This window comes from Fundulus heteroclitus, chromosome 7 (assembly GCF_011125445.2).
Source record: "Fundulus heteroclitus isolate FHET01 chromosome 7, MU-UCD_Fhet_4.1, whole genome shotgun sequence".
NCBI lineage: Eukaryota > Metazoa > Chordata > Actinopteri > Cyprinodontiformes > Fundulidae > Fundulus > Fundulus heteroclitus.
In genome coordinates this window covers 37,633,851-37,651,871 of record NC_046367.1, presented here as the reverse complement: position 1 = coordinate 37,651,871, position 18,021 = coordinate 37,633,851, and the positions used below count along the sequence as shown (strand labels likewise).

General features: G+C 39.6%; 1 protein-coding gene across 2 annotated transcripts in view; it reads left to right on the top strand.

Moving 5' to 3' along the window:
* The window catches only part of ptpn4a (protein tyrosine phosphatase non-receptor type 4a), a 113,829-nt gene that overhangs the window by 28,777 nt on the left and 67,031 nt on the right, over nt 1–18,021 (top strand). For both annotated transcript variants that reach the window (XM_036139585.1, XM_036139584.1), the window contains exon 2: nt 12,528–12,682. In XM_036139585.1, the coding sequence (XP_035995478.1) occupies nt 12,545–12,682 (138 nt within the window). In that variant the 5' untranslated portion in view covers nt 12,528–12,544. The remainder of the gene's footprint in view (nt 1–12,527; nt 12,683–18,021) is intronic.

Sequence of the window (18,021 nt, the reverse complement as noted above, 5' to 3'; positions counted from 1 at the left end):
GCGGTTTCTAGGGTGCATTGGGTGTTTGCTTAAACCACTTTAAATGTGAAAGTTTGGTTAATTAATCTAGAACACTTGTTGGCGTGTTTCTTGCTGCGTTAGCTGAAAGCAGGAAACCTCAAAATGAGGGCTATGCCCCCACTGTTAACCAGCATCCTGCTGTAACCTTTGTGTTATATCTAAATTCAAAACAAGTGAAGGCACGAGAGGCCTTTACACACCATGGAAAGACATTTGTGCATCTTTGCGTTTGCTTACTGCTCTTCTACAGATCAGGAAGGGTTTATTTATAAAAAAAATGAAATAAAAAAGCTTGTTCATTATGTATAAGTGAATATTTCTGTGCTTGAAGTGTGTGTGATTGAAGGTATATACGCTCTCGGAGCCACATGCATTCAACTTTCATGTCGGAAACACTGTAAAAGGCCTACATTAAAACAGGATGTATACATATTTTCAAGACATTTTCCACCTTAAATTTAGCATATTTCAATGCGAAATCAATAATTCAATTCAAAACTACTTTATTAGGTCTTAAGGGAAAAAAGGTCTGTAGGGGTTAAAAAAAAGAAAAGAAAAGGGAAAAGCTCCAGCATTATGGCACACACTCTTACATTAGTGTTGTTTCTGAAGCATTCAGGTTCAGCATTCAGTCATTGGGATCCCACTAACTATCAGTGATGGTGAAAGCTTGAAATACATTTTAGCTTTGCAACTAGTTTCTTGTCTGATATTCCTGGCATTTTTTACATCTTTTATCTAAAGCTGTAGTGTATGGAGAGGCCTAGAAAGGACCAGAATGATCCGATTGTACAAAGGTGTCTGTCAGGATAAGGCTGAAACGAATTCCCTCTGCATTAGGCTACACATAAAACTGTGGGACAGTGAAGGCACCCAACATATAGGACAACAGTGGGATCACCAAAACTAGACATCTCTCAAAAATTAGGATTATCACAGTATCTTGTTGAATAGAAGGATTTTCTGTGTTATGGACTGAAACCAAAATTGACTTTTTTGACTAAAGCACACAGAAACAGCACTCTGCATAACCAAAAGGACGCCTTTACTGTTGAACACAGTGGTGGCAGGATCATAATCTGGATTACTTAACTTGCATATTGCAAAACAGTTTTTTTCCCCCCGTTATCAATTGGATGCAATGCCACAAACCGGCAAACACCCACCGACTTGTTTTCACAGTTTTACTACAGGTGGAAACAGTTGTGAACTGATTTGTCATGGTTTAATTTTGTCCGGAACATACACTTAGACATTTTAAGGGTGCCGTGTCCAGTTTTTAAAATCCAGTGGTTGATACCTGCTGCGTGAAAGCCAGTTTAGGGTGTCTGCAAAGCAATTATCCAATAGCTGGGAACAAAGAGTAGGTGCTTATATAAGGGAATTTGTAGACTATCAAAACATGTCATAGATCAGATTGAGCTTTGTAGGGTGGGAAACAAAGGGATATTGACAATAACAAGGGGGGGGAGGAGGCGCTGGCATGATCTGGATGATATAATAAAGCTGTTGTGATGGACAGAAGCTGGAAGGTGTGAGGTGCATCTAAAGGAGGCGAACACGCGGCGGGTTCCTGAATGAGCCGAGCGGAGCCAGTAACAAGTCTCAATCATCTGCATCGTTGATTCAGCGGGAATCCTCTTTGACAGGTGTTGGGTTTCATGAATGGCCGTGTGTGTGAACGCCTGCTCCTTGGCACTGATGGCTACAATTAGCATAAAGCATACCCACAGTTAAGACTCCCTCATTGGGTTTAGCTTTACCAACCCATGGGTTGATGGGTCAGAATGCTTTTGTTTTGTTTAAATTACAAAGAAATGGAGAATGTCCTGCTCAGTTGTTACACACTGCAAGAGCAGAGCCTCTTCAAGGCCAACTAAAGCAAGCAGACTTGATGTTGTTGCATGCTGATGGTTAGGAGGCTCATAAAGGGGAGAGTCTGTGGCTTTTTATGTTGATTCTTTGGCTGTTTGCTCTGCCAGCATTATTATTTCATCCGATGATGCTCAACATTGGTGTCGTTTTGTATTGTCAATAATAGATGAGTGAGTTTGAAGAAGGCCACCTCAGCACGGTTAGTATTACTCCCGGTTCCTTCGTTTTGGCGGTGTGGGCGTTTTTACAGAGAGAACGGGAAGTGAACTGTAGTTTCTGAACGCAACCCACACATTCTAGCTGTTTGAGAACTTCAAATGTTTTTACTAATTCGTCGTATTGTTGCCACACCTGAACGCCAACCCAGGCCTATGACGACAACAAATTCTGACGGACGATAAATCTTCCTAAAAATGATGACGATAAACCACAATATCGTCATTCAACTAATATGATAATGGCTTAATAAACACAAGTATATCCTCTCGACATAACGGCCCAGATAGAGTAAGCTGTTGGCCGCCATCATTTGGCTTCTCTGGCTCTGTCTCACATTCTCATGCTACACTTTGTGTGTATGTGCCTACCTAAAACAAGATTTAACTTTGAGGAAACGAGAAGAAAGGGTGAGTAGACACCGATGCAGCGTACTAAAACCTTTTGTTATCCAGTCTCAGAGAAAGGAGAGCGAAACAAGGTGGGGAAAAAAGCAAGCATGCATATGCAATTTATTACACTTTAATTAATCATGTGATTAAAAATTATTGTTGCGATTAATTGATTTATGGGGTGGTTCAAGTCAACCTGTCTGTCTTACGCCCCTGATCTGACAGCCCTGTGACAGCTAACACGTGAACGGGTTAACTGGCATTGTGGCTTGAATTATTCTCTTTCTGTAGAGATTACTGACGGCCTTTTGCGGCAGGCTGGTTTGGGGATTTATGTCACTCACCCTGAGACCACCTCTGTGTGGTATTTATTTGCCCTGGTGTGTTTTGAAGCTCACATGGGTGCAGGATTGTGGTATTTATGTATGACCACATAAACCTGTGAGAGGCAGGCAAGGCAAGGCAAATTTATTTGTATAGCACAATTCAGTACAAAGACAATGCAAAGTGCTTTACATGATTAAAATATAGCAAAATAAAACAGAATAAAAGCAACCTTTTTTATTTATTTTTTTTGCATGTTTTGTGAAACGGCTGAAGCAAAGCCCCAAATGAATCCTTGATGAGTTGTACGTAAACTTCTGACCACAGCTGTAAATGCTAATGCATCTTATACTGACAGACGTTTTCCTTTGCCCCAAAAAAAGATTAATAAGCTCAAAACTATGTCAGATGGACATTTTAAGGATGCTAAACACAAATATGTTGGGTGTAGCAGTAAATCTGTCTCGCTCGATGCCTTATTGTTTTAATTTCATGGTAAGTCAATACAGGACTTTTGAAAAGGACTCTGTGGCTTCACTGTTGGTCAAAGTAGACTTTCCTCTTTAGTGTTTATACCACATACAGTATATACATCTTTTATATTAGAATAATTATGTACTGTTGTTGACTGTGGCTACCACCTGTAATTATCCACCTGTTTGTTTCTGCCCTCGGTTGGTTTTCTTTGTGAAACACCCTAGAACGGTTATGTGGGTTTTCTAAATGCTAAAGTCTTACTTAGAGGATTGGACCCAGCATCTGTACGCACGTCTTTGAGTTACTTTGAAGAAATTGGAGCATTAATAAAATTAGGGCTGAACGATTTTGGAAAATAATCTAATTGCAACTTTTTTTCTTAATATTGCGATTTAATGCCATTTTTTCCCCCAGTTTAATTTATCATGTCTTTTTTAAAACGCATACAAACAACAAATCGATTTGTTTCCTTGCCATGTGGATTAGTTGCTAAAATACCCACAGCATCTAAACTCAGAGCAGAAATGATTGCGTTCTGCCTACAATATATTTCAACCAAAATTGCAATTTTGACTTTTCTCCGCATTAACCACAAGCAACAAAACTGGCCTCTAAATAAAGATGTTTGTAAACAATGACTATTTTAAATATGAACTTTTAATGTTTCTATTAATCAGAATATTATTCAAGAGAACAGCTTTTAATTTATTTGGACACCAATCCTTGTGTAACATAAAGTCCAACCAACAAGCAAGTCTATGTATTAAACTGATTGACCTGTACTTAATGCTATGTATGATTATATAAACTCTAAAACAATAATACAATTAGATTATCTCACTGCTGCAACTGTGTTTCCTTCCATGTGGAGGCAAACCCACTTCAAACATTTTACCGACACCTAATAAACGTTTCTAATTCCCTAATTGTTACATAGCCAAAAATTGCAGACTCTGCGATTTATAAATTGCGTTTTTTTAAATCACGATTATATTGAAAATGCGATTAATTGTTCAGCCTTAAATAAAATGATGCGTTGGGCAAATGAAGTTCATATGTTGTCTGGCTATAGATGTTCCCAGACTGTTGTGTTGCTTGGCTTTTTAAAAGATGTTTCCTGTAACTCTAGGAGTTAAATCATGGTTCAGCGACTGATTGGTTTCCACTGCAGATTTTAAAGCTGAAGAACAAAGGTTTACATGCTAATTATCTGCTAAGGTAAGCTTTTTTTTTTTTTTTTTAACGATGCATCTATTTGAAGAGTTGGGTATCCCTTTGAACTGACGTGAAAACTGCAGAGCCGTCTGCATTTGCCATAAGTTAGGAGGAGCCCACCGCCGAGGGAAGCTTTGGGGGTCAAGGGCCCTTATAGTGCAAACGCACACATTCAGCCATACACAGATGCTCTGCTGCATGTTTGTGAGCTCTGCTGACTGCAGGAAGCAATAATGGCAGCATGCTTTCCGGAGATCCGGAGGCTTCTCTCAGGGGAGTGTAGCCGTCCTGTCCAGCCTAGGAGAGCAAAGCTGGAAAAACAGCAGTGCAGAAATTTATGGAACATTATCTGTAGACTGGAGTACAGTTGAGAATGGTACAATATGACAAAGCAGGAACAAACAAAGTCAGGGGTAAGAAACAAGAATTGTTGCAGTAATCATTTGTTGGCACAAAGGAAAATAAAAATGCCTAAAGCTTAGTTGAGTTATTACTTTACATTATTTTCCTTTAGGCTTGTACAATGCACCCAGTATCCAGTGTCGTGTTGAATTTCATCGGAAGTCTTGAGAAAGCTGATACAATATTTTAGTAGAGTGTTAAAGATACCACAGCCAGGCAGAAAGAGGAACAACATATTAGCTTGTTCCTTTTTTTTTTGCCAAGGCTGGACGATTGTTGTATCATTATCAGAGTCACAACAATAAACTAATTGAAGATGCTTTCATACGTAATTTATGCTTTTTGCTCGTTTTTTTCTTCCACTGTTGGTTCTATGAGACCCATAAATATTCAGATTAGGATTGACATATGATTGAATGCAATTATTAGCTGCTACTTAGCGTTACAAATGTACTGCCACTGTGTATGTTTTATATTTAAAGCAATATTTGTTCAGGGATAGAACTAAAAGACTGGAATTCATTTTAAAAATTATCTCTTTTACCCTTATCCCAAAAAATACCTCAAAATATTCTATTATCTCTCCATCCATTCGTCTGTTTGCCCATTATCCATCCAACACTGTATTTGTATGTTCTTCCATCCATTTGTCCAGCCATTCAGTCTTCGTTCAATCATTTTGTCCATTATCCGTCTTTTCATCCATCTGTCCCAGTTCCATCCACCCATCTCTCTTTCCATTACCATTCATCCATCCCTCTGTTTGTCCATTTTATCCATCCATTAATCTGTTAATCCCCGATCAGTCCAACCAGCCAACTAACCTTCTTTTCTTCCTGCTGGCCCCATATTTAAAGTCTGAGCCAAGGAGAAATATCTGCAATAAATATGAGGCTGGAACAGTACAGAACTTAACAAAACGATTTAGGAACCCTGTAAAATATTTATTTAGCTGGAATATATTAACCTTTGCCGTTCTTTGTTGTATAAGGACTCAGTTTTTAATTCAGATGGATTTTTTTTAGTATAATTTTCACATAAAAAGCAATTTAAAGACTGTAACTCTGACACATTGATGAATAACAGCGACATCCCCCTCTGTTTCCAAACACAGCACCATCCGCAGCCACCGTTGTTACTTTGTCCCATTTATTTGGTGCCACTTCAGTAAAACGATGATGCAACATGGCGGAAACGGCCTTTGGCAACTTTGGATATAAATGGCTCATCCTGGGCTAAGGAAAACACAATGTTTCTGATATTCATGCAGTCCAACCGTAAAGATATAAAGAAATCTATCATGAAGCATCCCTGCCAACAGCTTTACTGAGACCTTTGTAAAAACTGTGCTGCATCCAACCTTTTAGTTTAAAAATGCTAATGCTTTTACACTTAATAGAGGTATAACCTCCATCTTTTTGACCCTGTGTGCAGAGAGGTCAGCCATACATTTTAATTACGGAATAAAAAGGCAAAACCTGTAATGCACTGACCTGCTGGTCTAGCTCGTCCATTAAATACGAATAGACTCAAAGGGATGAGATTGGTGTAGACAGCAGTGGTCGAGCCAGTAGAATAAAGAGTTGTGTTTTTGTTTTTAAATGTTCAACAATCTATAAAAAAAATCTGGAGCAGCTTGTCTGATTAATTGTAAGTGAAACAATCTGTTGCCCTCTCTCATTGTGCTCAGATGCTGTCTGAAGTTTGGCGGTGTTTACAGTAGAGGTCTTAGATGAGACTGATGATGCTGATCGCAGTGTTTGTTAACCACTAAAAGTTATAAAATAGAAGTAGACCTCAGGGTTGCAAGCAGAGACAGACTACTGCCAGCTTAACCAAAGGAGTCAATAAAAACGGGTTGTTACTCCGATTTCGGATCACATTCTGGAGCTCTGATCAGATCAAATCCCAAGTGCGAGAGACGTTGTGGATTAAGGCGATGCAGCCTGTGGATAAAGTCAGACTCCACCATCCGTAAGGCCCGCAGCTCTCTGTCATCCTAAGGCTCGCTCTGTTCTGCGATCTGCATGGCTTAATCTCTGCATCAGTTTCTGCCGCGCTGACCATCCCACTGACGGCGTCACTGCGGCAATAAAACCTGCACATCTTGCCAGAGACTCACAACGTGACACGAGCCAATAATATATATACCCACTCCAAGTGGAGGTGGCAAGCTCTGTCGCCTGCTGTTATGAATCAGATGGAGAGTGATGCATCTCATCCTTTCATCTGTTTATCACTTGATTACATCATAGAAATATTATTGTGTGTCTGACACACACATCTTGTAAAAGAGATTTGCTGTTTTCCTGTGGAGGACTCTAAGCTGTGAGAGAATTTCCTCTGAGTGCCGCAGAGGTGTTTTGTACAACTGCTACTCACAGAAAGGGCATTTTCCAGCTACAGATGAGCCATGTTTGTGTCTTTTACCAACTGAGATAAAACAAAGTTTGACTGGTATTCAGACAAACAGCCCTGTGCCCGGTTCCTGGAATAACATTTACTCACAGAAGTCATTCCACCCTGGAGGGGAAAAAAAACATAAAGACATTTTTATGGTGTACAGTGGATAAAATAAGAAAGTATTAGTGAGTTGTTTTTTTTTTTTTTACAAGTAACAAATAAATAATTTGAACAACTGATATAAATGAATGAATGATGAAAAAATTGCAACAGCAAGAACTACCCCCGGCCAATACAGCACCACTCACCTGTGGGAAATGGCACTACACACCATTTTTGTCAAATGTTGAGTTCTGGGCCCAGATTTGGTGAGGCTTAGTTGCTAAAGGAGGCCGATCTGACACATGGCCTTTGGTGAGTTTTGGTGACATTAAGTATTGGCACCCTTTTTGAGGAACTTCACAGTACAGGATTTGGACCAAACTAACAGAGTACAATCACCCGGTGATACTGGACACAACCATGTTAGCGGCTAACACTTAGCATGTTGCTCACCGGAAGTAGCTCTAGGAAGGTCTCACCAACTTCTGCTTCACAGAGTTTGTACTTCCTTTAGTAGTTTGTAATGCCTTTAACATTTTTATTCACATATTTCATTTTTTCATGCTACATTGAAGTATTTAATCATGTTTTAATAACACCAATTTTCCATGCTGCTTGGATGCAGACCTTCTCCTGTCGGCTGGTTTCTTTGGTGAGGCTTAGTAACTAAAGGAGGCCGATCTGACACATGGCCTTTGGTGAGCTTTGGTGACATTAAGTATTGGCACCCTTTTTGAGGAACTTCACAGTACAGGATTTGGACCAAACTAACAGAGTACAATCACCCGGTGATACTGGACACAACCATGTTAGCGGCTAACACTTAGCATGTTGCTCACCGGAAGTAGCTCTAGGAAGGTCTCACCAACTTCTGCTTCACAGAGTTTGTACTTCCTTTAGTAGTTTGTAATGCCTTTAACATTTTTATTCACATATTTCATTTTTTAATGCTACATTGAAGTATTTAATCATGTTTTAATAGCACCAATTTTCCATGCTGCTTGGATGCAGACCTTCTCCTGTCGGCTGGTTTTGACGAAGACAAATCCTTTTCACACTCAGAAGATTTGATTTAAAATCCCCAAGTGATAAAAGCCTACGACCAAGGAACTCGGAAGCGTTGCCTTTGACGGTATCGCGCACCACCAGGCGGGCGCCTTCTTCAACTTCTTCAGAAGTTGAACGTTTCTAGTTAGCTGTATACTCCTGACACTTTTTCTACATTTTGATGTTGATGCTTTTGTGTAAACTGACTGGCAGTTAGATATGTTCATAATTTAGCTAATAAAAAAACCCAAATAAATTAAATTCAGTGCAAATTCATAATACATCAACTCAAGATACTTTACAAAGTCAATTCTATCAAATCATACAAACGGATTGGTTAAAAAGTTTTCTATGTGAGGAAAACCAAGCATATTGCATGAAGTCATTGACTGGCATCATTCACTCCTGGATGAGCGTGTAGCGACGGTGGACAGTCACCTGCATTGTGTCGTTGACTTTGCGACAATACGTCATACGCCGCGTGCATGCAGCGACAGCAGAAAGATGGACTCCCCCTGTAACAGGAAGAAACCTCCTACAGAACCAGGCCGGCCATCTGCTATGACCGACTGGGAGTTTCTGAAGACACAGCAGACACACAGAAGCGTTGATCTGGAAGTACCTTCTATGTGAGAGAAAAGTAAGAGTAATGGCAGTGGCTCCATTAGTGGCTCCATCTAAGAGAGAACCAGAGCTAAGCAGAGAAGCTCTGAGCCAGGTTTCAATTCTAGAGGATGAAAGAGAGCACATACAGTTAGCTAAAGGCTCAGCCAATAATCATGCCTAGGGGAAAAACGGGGTTAAACACTGATAGACAGCACCAAGTGTTTCATCTATAGGGGAAAAACTTGAAGTAGTTGGCAGCAGTAACTCAGCCAATGCCCTCCCCCCCCAGGACAGTGTCACAGCTAAACAGAATACCAGGCCAGATGTAGCTTCTATGAAGAGAAAGAGCAGTAAGGGAACGTGTAGTTAAATGTTGACGCAAAAGCAAATAATGCAAAATTGGAAAGTAGTAGGAGAATGTAGCAGAGTGAGGGAAAGTCGTCACTATGTCCTCCAGAAACGTAAGCCTATAGCACCATAACTACATAGTTACCTGAACTAGAAAACAAAAGCCTACATCACGATGGTGCCACCATCATCCTGGTATGGTGGGGTTTTTGTTATGCTTAGTGATGCTTTTGTGCCAATGATGCCTTTTTGAATTATGGCCCAGTACTTCCACTTGGGTTTCATAAGTCAGAGATTCTAGCCTGTCTAGGACACTTGTTGGAAATCCTTGCAACTCCTTTAGACTCTCTGACCAATTTCTATTTTGTCTTTCACCAGTTTTTTCACCAGTCAATGGTGTCTTGTAACTTCCTTAGGTGGTCTTGCCATCCAAGCAAGTTCACCCCATGAGCAGGCTGCATGATGCTTAGAGAATTCTCGAAAAACCTTAAAATGTCAAAACTGAGCTATTTGGACACTTGTCACCCACAAACATGTTTGTTATAAACCAAGTACAATATTCCCATAGAAAGAACAGCAAAGCAGCCGTTGAACCAAAGTGATAGAAGTGTTAGTCTCTGTTTTGTAATATAGCGCCGGTAGAGAAATGCAACTTAGTAAGGCAAGAACATTTCCTCCCAATATGCCCCGTTTGAACACACCACTTTGCTTTAACATTGTTCCAGGCTTTGCAGCTGAAATATTTCAGTGACCTTTTTTGTTTGTCTTGGTGTGCTTACTCCATCGGTCCAAGGCCAGCAAGCCTTTCATGTGGCTTTTACTACAATAACTCGACAGAGCCATGTTATGACAGTGTATCCAAGGTTGCTTGTAAAATGCTGTTCATTCACCAGCTCTGCTTATAAACTGTTGTTGATGGTAAAAAAAAGATAATCAGACAGTGTGCAACGGAGTCCACGCCGTACAAATGTATTATGTGTGGCTATTACTGGTAAGTGTGATTGTAGATTCACACCATCAGCCAGTGGCCACAGAGCTTTGTGCTGATCTATTAAAACCCTCAGTATACGCTATTAAAAATGATGTATGGTCAGAGTGAAACATCCGTATTTACATAGGTCATGACCCTTGTGTAGTCATTACGCTTCCTGTCACAATGAATCATGTAGAAAAGCAAAGACAGTCTGGGAAGACCACCAATTTTAAAAGTTTACAATGTTCAACAAAATGCAAGGACAGAAAAATTTGGACTGGATGATTAGTGAGAACACTGACCAATAAAAGCTCTGACTGACTGCAAGTATCAGGAAAACATAAAGTGTTCCCTGTGGTCAGTTAGGCATGTCGATTTGGTGAAGTTCAAGCTGATCATCCGACTTGGGTAGAAAGGAGAGATAAGTGACTGAATGTGGCAAGGTTGATGCCCGATGTGCTGGTCTGAGTATTTCACAAGCTGTTTCTCTACTCCTGATGGCTAAAAACTGGAAAGTGAGGCCACAGTTCACTCAAACTCACCAAAACTGGAAAAGTACCGATTGGAAAAGACGTTTCCTGGTCAACTGATTTTCAACTTTGGCTGCAACATTCAGACGGTAGAGTCCAAATCTGCCATGTGTTGATGGTTCAAGTGTTAGGGATGTTTTCTATGCACCGTTTGGCCCCTTTAGTCATTGTGTTGAAACTAGGGCTGAACGATTTTGGAAAATAATCTAATTGCGATTTTTTTTTTCTTAATAATGCGATTTAATGCATTTTTTCCCCAGTTTAATTTATCATGTCTTTTTAAACATATACAAACAACAAATCATTTTGATTCCTCGCTGTGCAGATTAGTTGCTAAAAGTCCCACAGCATCTAAACTCGTTGCAGAAATTATTGCGTTCTGCCTACAATATATTTCAACCAAAATTGCAATTTTGACTTTTCTCTGCATTAACCACAAGCAACAAAAATGGCGTCTAAATAAAGACGTTTGTAAACAAGGACTATTTAAAACAAGAACTTTTAATGTTTCTATTAATCAGAATATTATTCAAGAGAACAGCTTTTAGTTGATTTGGACATCAATCCTTGTTAAACATAAAGTGCAACCAACAAACAAGTCTATGTATTAAACTGATTGACCAGAACTTAATGCTATGTATGATTATATAAACTCTAAAACAATAATAAAATTAGATTATCTCACTGCTGCAACTGTCTTCCCTTCCATGTGGAGGCAAACCCACTTTAAACATTTTACTGACACCTAATGGACGTGTCTAATTCCCTAATTGTTACATAGCCAAAAATTGCAGACTCTGCGATTTGGAAATTGCATTTTTTTTAAATCGCGATTATATTGAAAATGCGATTAATTGTTCAGCCCTAGTACAAACCATAGCCTACCTGAACGTCGTTCCATCCTGACCATGTCCCTCTGGTCTCAAAAGTTGTCACGTCTCTATCCATTTGGTAGAAAGGGACATTTTCATAAATGTATGAACTAAGACTGGTATGCCTCATCGGCAGAGTCGTTTTGTAAAAGACATCCGGGAAATCTTTATTGAGCTGTAAAAGTGGACAATTGAAGGGTAATATTTGGTGCTTTTCCCAAAAGCGTAAACTTTGAAATGACTCCAGCTTTTGTTGTGAATATTACCTCAGTTTAACGTTCGTTTCGGGAGCATTTATGTGATACAACGATAAAGAAATAGGATTTTATTTAATGCAATGTAGAGATGGCAAACATTTTAAACACTTTTTGCATGGTGTATATATTTTTCACTTTTCTTTTCTGAAAGCTTGTGAGGGTTTGAGCTTGCCCGCTGATTGACATTCTTTACTTATGAAACACGCTCTCTGCTGCGTCGCTGTACCTGTACAGGCTTGCATTGCTCCCTGGCTCCCTTCACTGAGGCATTTGGAGAAAACTACATCGCAACGTGCAAACTTTGGCTATTTACATAGCACTTTTATTAATATTATTATTTTTGCAACATAATCCATCCGTTACCTAAATCTGATGTGTCTGACCGAAGCTTAATAACGCAGCAGTTTTCCTTTCTTCTTCTCTGTCTCTAACTCATCATCTGGTGGCTTGTGTTTCTGTGGTTGCAGAGCCTGGTAGGAGCGTGATGAGCGCGCGCTTCCGCTTGCCTCCTGGCAGATCCTACAATGTCCGGGCGACGGAGCTGGAGCGAGACAGGCAGCACACACAGGTTGTGTGCAACGTGCTGCTGCTGGACAACACTGTGCAGGCGTTCAAAGTCAACGTAAGTATCCCAACGCCTAAATAAGACAGGAGCATGCATTCAGATCTTAGTCAGACCAATCCTTCTGCTATTCTTCATCCGTGCATGGTCGCACATGTGCATCTCAGTAAATTAGAATATAATATACAAGGTAATTAATTAGAGTAATGCAATTCCATAATTGAATAATTGAAACTCTGTATATCGAGTAATATATGTCACGCTTTCGTTTAAATGGTTATGGCTAAAAAAAAAAACAAGTATAGTTGTTAGAAAATGTTACATAAGTCCAAATAAAAAAAAAAAAAGGAAATTTACCACAGAAGTGTCTGCTTGAAAGTAAATCCATGTACTGGTTGGTGAATGGATTCAATATTTTTGGTTGAATTACCGCATCATTAGAGCGTAGCAGGAAGGCGATCCGCCTGGTTTGCTGCCAGGTTGGCATTCAGCTTTTCTCCATTATTTCCTCCGGTGTCTCTCGTTTTGATCTTGACAATCCTCCATAGGGCTGAACAATTAATTGCATTTTCAATATAATCGTGATTTCAGGTCTGCAATTTTTGGCTATGTAACAATTAGGGAATTAGACACGTCCATTAGGTGTTGGTAAAATGTTTAAAGTGGGTTTGCCTCCACATGGAAGGGAAGAGAGTTGCAGCAGTGATATAATCTAAGTTCATATTTAAAATAGTCATTGTTTACAAATGTCTTTATTTAGACGCCATTTTTGTTGCTTGTGGTTAATGCAGAGAAAAGTCAAAATTGCAATTTTGGTTGATATATATTGTAGTCAGAACGCAATCATTACTGCTCCGAGTTTAGATGCTGTGGGTCTTTTAGCAACTAATCCACATGGCAAGGAAACAAACTGATTTGTTGTTTGTATATATTTTAAAACACATGATAAATTAAACTGAAAAAAAATTGCATTAAATCGCAGTATTAAGAAAAAAAATCGCAATTAGATTATTTTCCAAAATCGTTCAGCCCTAATCCTCCATAGATTCTCTGTGTGTACTGGTAGAAAATAAATCTGCCTCCGTCGTAGTCAGAATGCAATCATTTCTGCTCTGTGGGTCTTTCAGCACCTAATCTGCACGGCGATGAAACAGATTGATTAGTTTTTTGTATATGTTTAAAAAGACATGATAAACTAAACTGAAAAAAATCGCATTAAATTGCAATATTAAGATAAAAAAAAAATTCCAATGATATTATTTTCCAAAATCGTTCAGCCCTAGTTCTCCCCCCCTTCTACCCTGATTGGCTTTGTGCAGCTTTTTTTTCTGCTGCACTTTTTCCTTCCACTCAACTTTCTATGAGCAGGTTTGGATACAGCCCTCTGGCCACAGCTTCTCTCGTCGAGACAATTTCTGTTTTCGTCTTAAAAGTCAGTGACATCTACCAAGCCAGCATCTTTCCTGTGACCGTGTCGGTCACTATACAGCCGTGACAGATCATGTCTGCGCTCTTCATTGGTCTTATGTAATAATTAACATTTCTGAGCAACTGAATTTTGGGTTTTCATTACCCGTAAAACATAATGGCCAAAATAACGGAAGTAAATGCTTAAAATATCACTAAGTATCGCAAATCTATGTCAGAGTTTCACTTTTTGAACTGAATTACTGTAATATGTTTTTTTTGATGACTATCAAGTTTGTCTGACTCATGGGAAAAAAAAATCTGCTCTTTAAAAAATTATTTTCTGCATATATTAGCATCTCCTTTACCAAGGATAGATCATGCAGTAAAAAGCACCCCCCCCCCCCCCACTCATGCTGCTCCCCCTTCATCCTCCCACAGCTCTCCCTCCTCTTCCTCGTATTGCCGTGACGTTCTCGTTCAAACCCACCTTAAACTGATTTGGATGTTGGCGGGGGGAAAATGCTTTCATGTGTCTGAACACCTTCGTAGGAATACATGTAAAACCCGACCCACATTGGACGCGTCCCCTTTCTTTTCCAATAACAATATTTAGTTTAAACGTATTCATCCCATTGCTGTAAATGTCTCATCGTGACTCGGTCGCTGTTAAAAACCCACGGTCCAAAAGCGGCGAGTGACAAATAATCTCCTGATTTACGTTAAATGAGTTTGCCGCGTCTCTTTCTGGCTACATGTGGATCTTTGTCATGCGTTCGATCAGATGTGTGTCGGCCCGAGGATGGAAATTCCCTTTATGTCGAAAAATGCCGTTCCCCTTTTTGACAGACCACATCCTTTTTGTGCAGAAAACGTGTGTGTGTGTGCAGTCATATTCACAGAAATGTTGAAACGAATGGCTAACAAAGGCGTCTGTGTCTGCTGCTCAGCGACGGTCCTTTTATGTGTGATTTACCCAAGAACCGCTGCAGTTAAATGAAATTATCAGTCCGCAATTAAATCCAAACGCTTGACCCTACGAAACAGTGCACAAACCACTTTTTTAAATCAATCTCTGATATTAAGGAGATGTGAAATTGAAACATGAGGAAGAAGGAAGACGCGGCGGGCCCTGAGACAGGAAACTGTAAGCCATCTGAATTGAAAGTTTCAGTCAGCTAAACGGATATTTCCATTTCCTTTCAACCACGAGGACAGGGGGGAGGCTGTAGGCATTACCTCTGCACCCAAAGCACAGGTACACGGTGCATGTTGATTTTTATCAGAGTGTATTTCTCAGCAAGGGTAATTCTCCTCACACTGCAGTGTTCAAACGTTTGGTTCCAGAGAAACAAACTCAGACACGCACTAAAACCGCTTTTTAGGGAGAGAAACTTTTCTGTAGGCTGGATCGACACAAACTGGTTTATTGTTGCAAAGTTGGAAGTCCAATAGTGTCCGTGAATGTCAATTTTAGAGTTTTAACCACAATTCTCGCATGGATTTATATCTGGACTTTGACTAGACCATCCTATCTTGCTCCATGTTCAGGAACCTCCTCCCCATTCTGAAGTCTTCTGCTGCTCCTAGTGGCTTTTCTTCCTTTATTTAGCTCCATTCACCTTTCAGTCGACTCTGTCCCTTCAGAATAAAAGCATCCTCATATAATACTGCAGCTGCTACTGTATTTAACTGTGAGGATGATGCGTTCAGGGGTGGCACGCAGCATCACGCAATGTTAGCTTTGCATATTCTTTTTCCTTCCACTTCAGAGAGGCCACACTATGTGTTAATGTTTAAAATTAAATTTAAAACATTAAATCCCACCAAAATACAGAGAACTTGGTTATAATGTGACACAATGTGAAAACGTTCTTTCACAAGGATGCTGTGTGTTTTACAATTTTTCCGTAATTTATTTATTTCTTTTACATTTTCCATTTAGTTTTTGTAGTTTTAAATTATTGGTTGTTTTTTGTCTTAGAAATTTCAAATAAACTCTATAAGCTAAAGTTAGAGCTGGAGATCTCCTTCAAAGACAGGCCGCTGCATCCTAGATGCACAAAGGCGCGTTATCGCTGCTCTTTGACTTTATAACCATTACTGCTCCCAACAAATCCAATAAAAAAATGTTAGTTATCACAGTCTGTTGGTATTTTTCATCCATAAAGATACATTTCTTAAAATCACCCTCCTCAGTTGCACACTTCCTTAATAATCTTGCACATGCTATCTTTAATTTAACAATATTTTTTATGTAGTAAATTTGCTCTTTGCTGCTAGTACACCTGAATTTCTCCACTGTGGGACAATAAATTATCTTAAGTACAAAAACTGGAGTCAAAGTGTCTAAAAAAACAGGTTTTATTGTTTGGGCGGGGAGGGGAAGAAAAACGAGTAATCTGCTGTTATGGTGCAAGTCCTCTGATTGAATAATTAACCAACTCCTTACAAAATGTAGTGTGAGCTATTTTATTCAAGTGAATAGAAAACAGTACTGTAAGAAATTACCGTATGTTTACCTGCATGTCTGTCAGAACAAGACGTGCGTGGACACAGCAACACAAATTAACCAATTAATTTCTAATCAACTCAAATAACCCCAGTTTTTAACCGTTTATTACGTGCTACAGGGCTTTTCCTTTGCGTTTTTTTTGTTTCTCTTCAAAAAGAAACATTTCATGGTGCATGGCCGAAGCGTTTTAACTGCATTTTTCTTCTTTCTTTTTTTTTTTTTTGTGAGAGCTTTTGTCCTCGGCTCTGTCAGCGCTGCTCAGCCTTCCCTGCGTGATGCTGGACGAAACAACTCGGTCTCTGTCAGTGTCATTGATCAGAAGCCCACCGCCGCAGTAACTTCCTGGAAAGACGAGGCCATCCTCCGAGCGACAATACTTCCATTGATCCTCTTTCTGGCTGACCGCCTGCAGATGCTAGCGGAGAGCGAGAGTCCAGAAGCGCTCCCTTACTGTCATGGAAACCACCGAGCTTGCGCGCACGCTGCAGACCGCATGGGTGATCCTACGTGGAAATCATAATTGACATTAAGCAGAGCCAGTTGCATAGAGAGCCTGAGAAGTAGCTCACAATCTCAAGTTAATGGATGCTCCTTTCAGATGGCACAAAGGAAAGGTCAGAGGGAGAATTTATTTAGATGTATTACAGAGTTCTCCACAGCAACCACTGCTTTCCATGTAAACATTCAGCTGTCTGGGAGAGCTATTTGGTCATAAAGTACGTCGTAGTGAAGAACAAAGTAATGGCGAATAGCTAAAGGAGGAATTATTATTTAAATGATCTGCAGTTCTCAGTGAAATTAACTAATGTCTCTACCTGAACACAAGGTTGGTTCCAGGCGGAGGTCTTTAGGAAGGTGGAGCTGAACAGTTTTTAGTTTTTGGGGCTCACTTTGCCTCACAGGCCACATTATTATCACCAGGCGTGGAAACGGAAAGTTCACACTATTGCATTTTCTCATTTCCAACATGTCTGAAGTCGTTACCAAACATAAAACTTGCCTCTTTCCATGAGCTTGTAGGTCCTGATAAAACGAGTCTTTGTTCTTTTTCCCCCAATAAAAGCAATGCACAGAAATCCATCTTTGGTTCTGTTTAGCTATAGACAACTTGTGACTTAGCCACATGACATTGCTGCTGTTGATAAATAAGTTGTTGGGGTCTTTCCAACACTACCAAACCAGAGCTGGTACTTTTCGTTCTGTTTCCACTGCTTAAAAAAAAAGCAACTTTCTGACCAGTAGAGAGGAAAAAATAGAATGTCTGCACACTGCAAAAAGGGAACTAAAAATAAGTAAAATTTTCTTGAAATTAGAGTATTTTTCCTTGATTTGAGCAGCTAAATAAGACTATTTGCCAATGGAATAAGATTTTTGCACTTAAAATAATAACAATTCATCTCCACCATCTTATTTCAAGTGCAGAATAGCTAATAACCTTATTTTAGGGGTAAGAATACTCAATCCATTGGCAAATAGT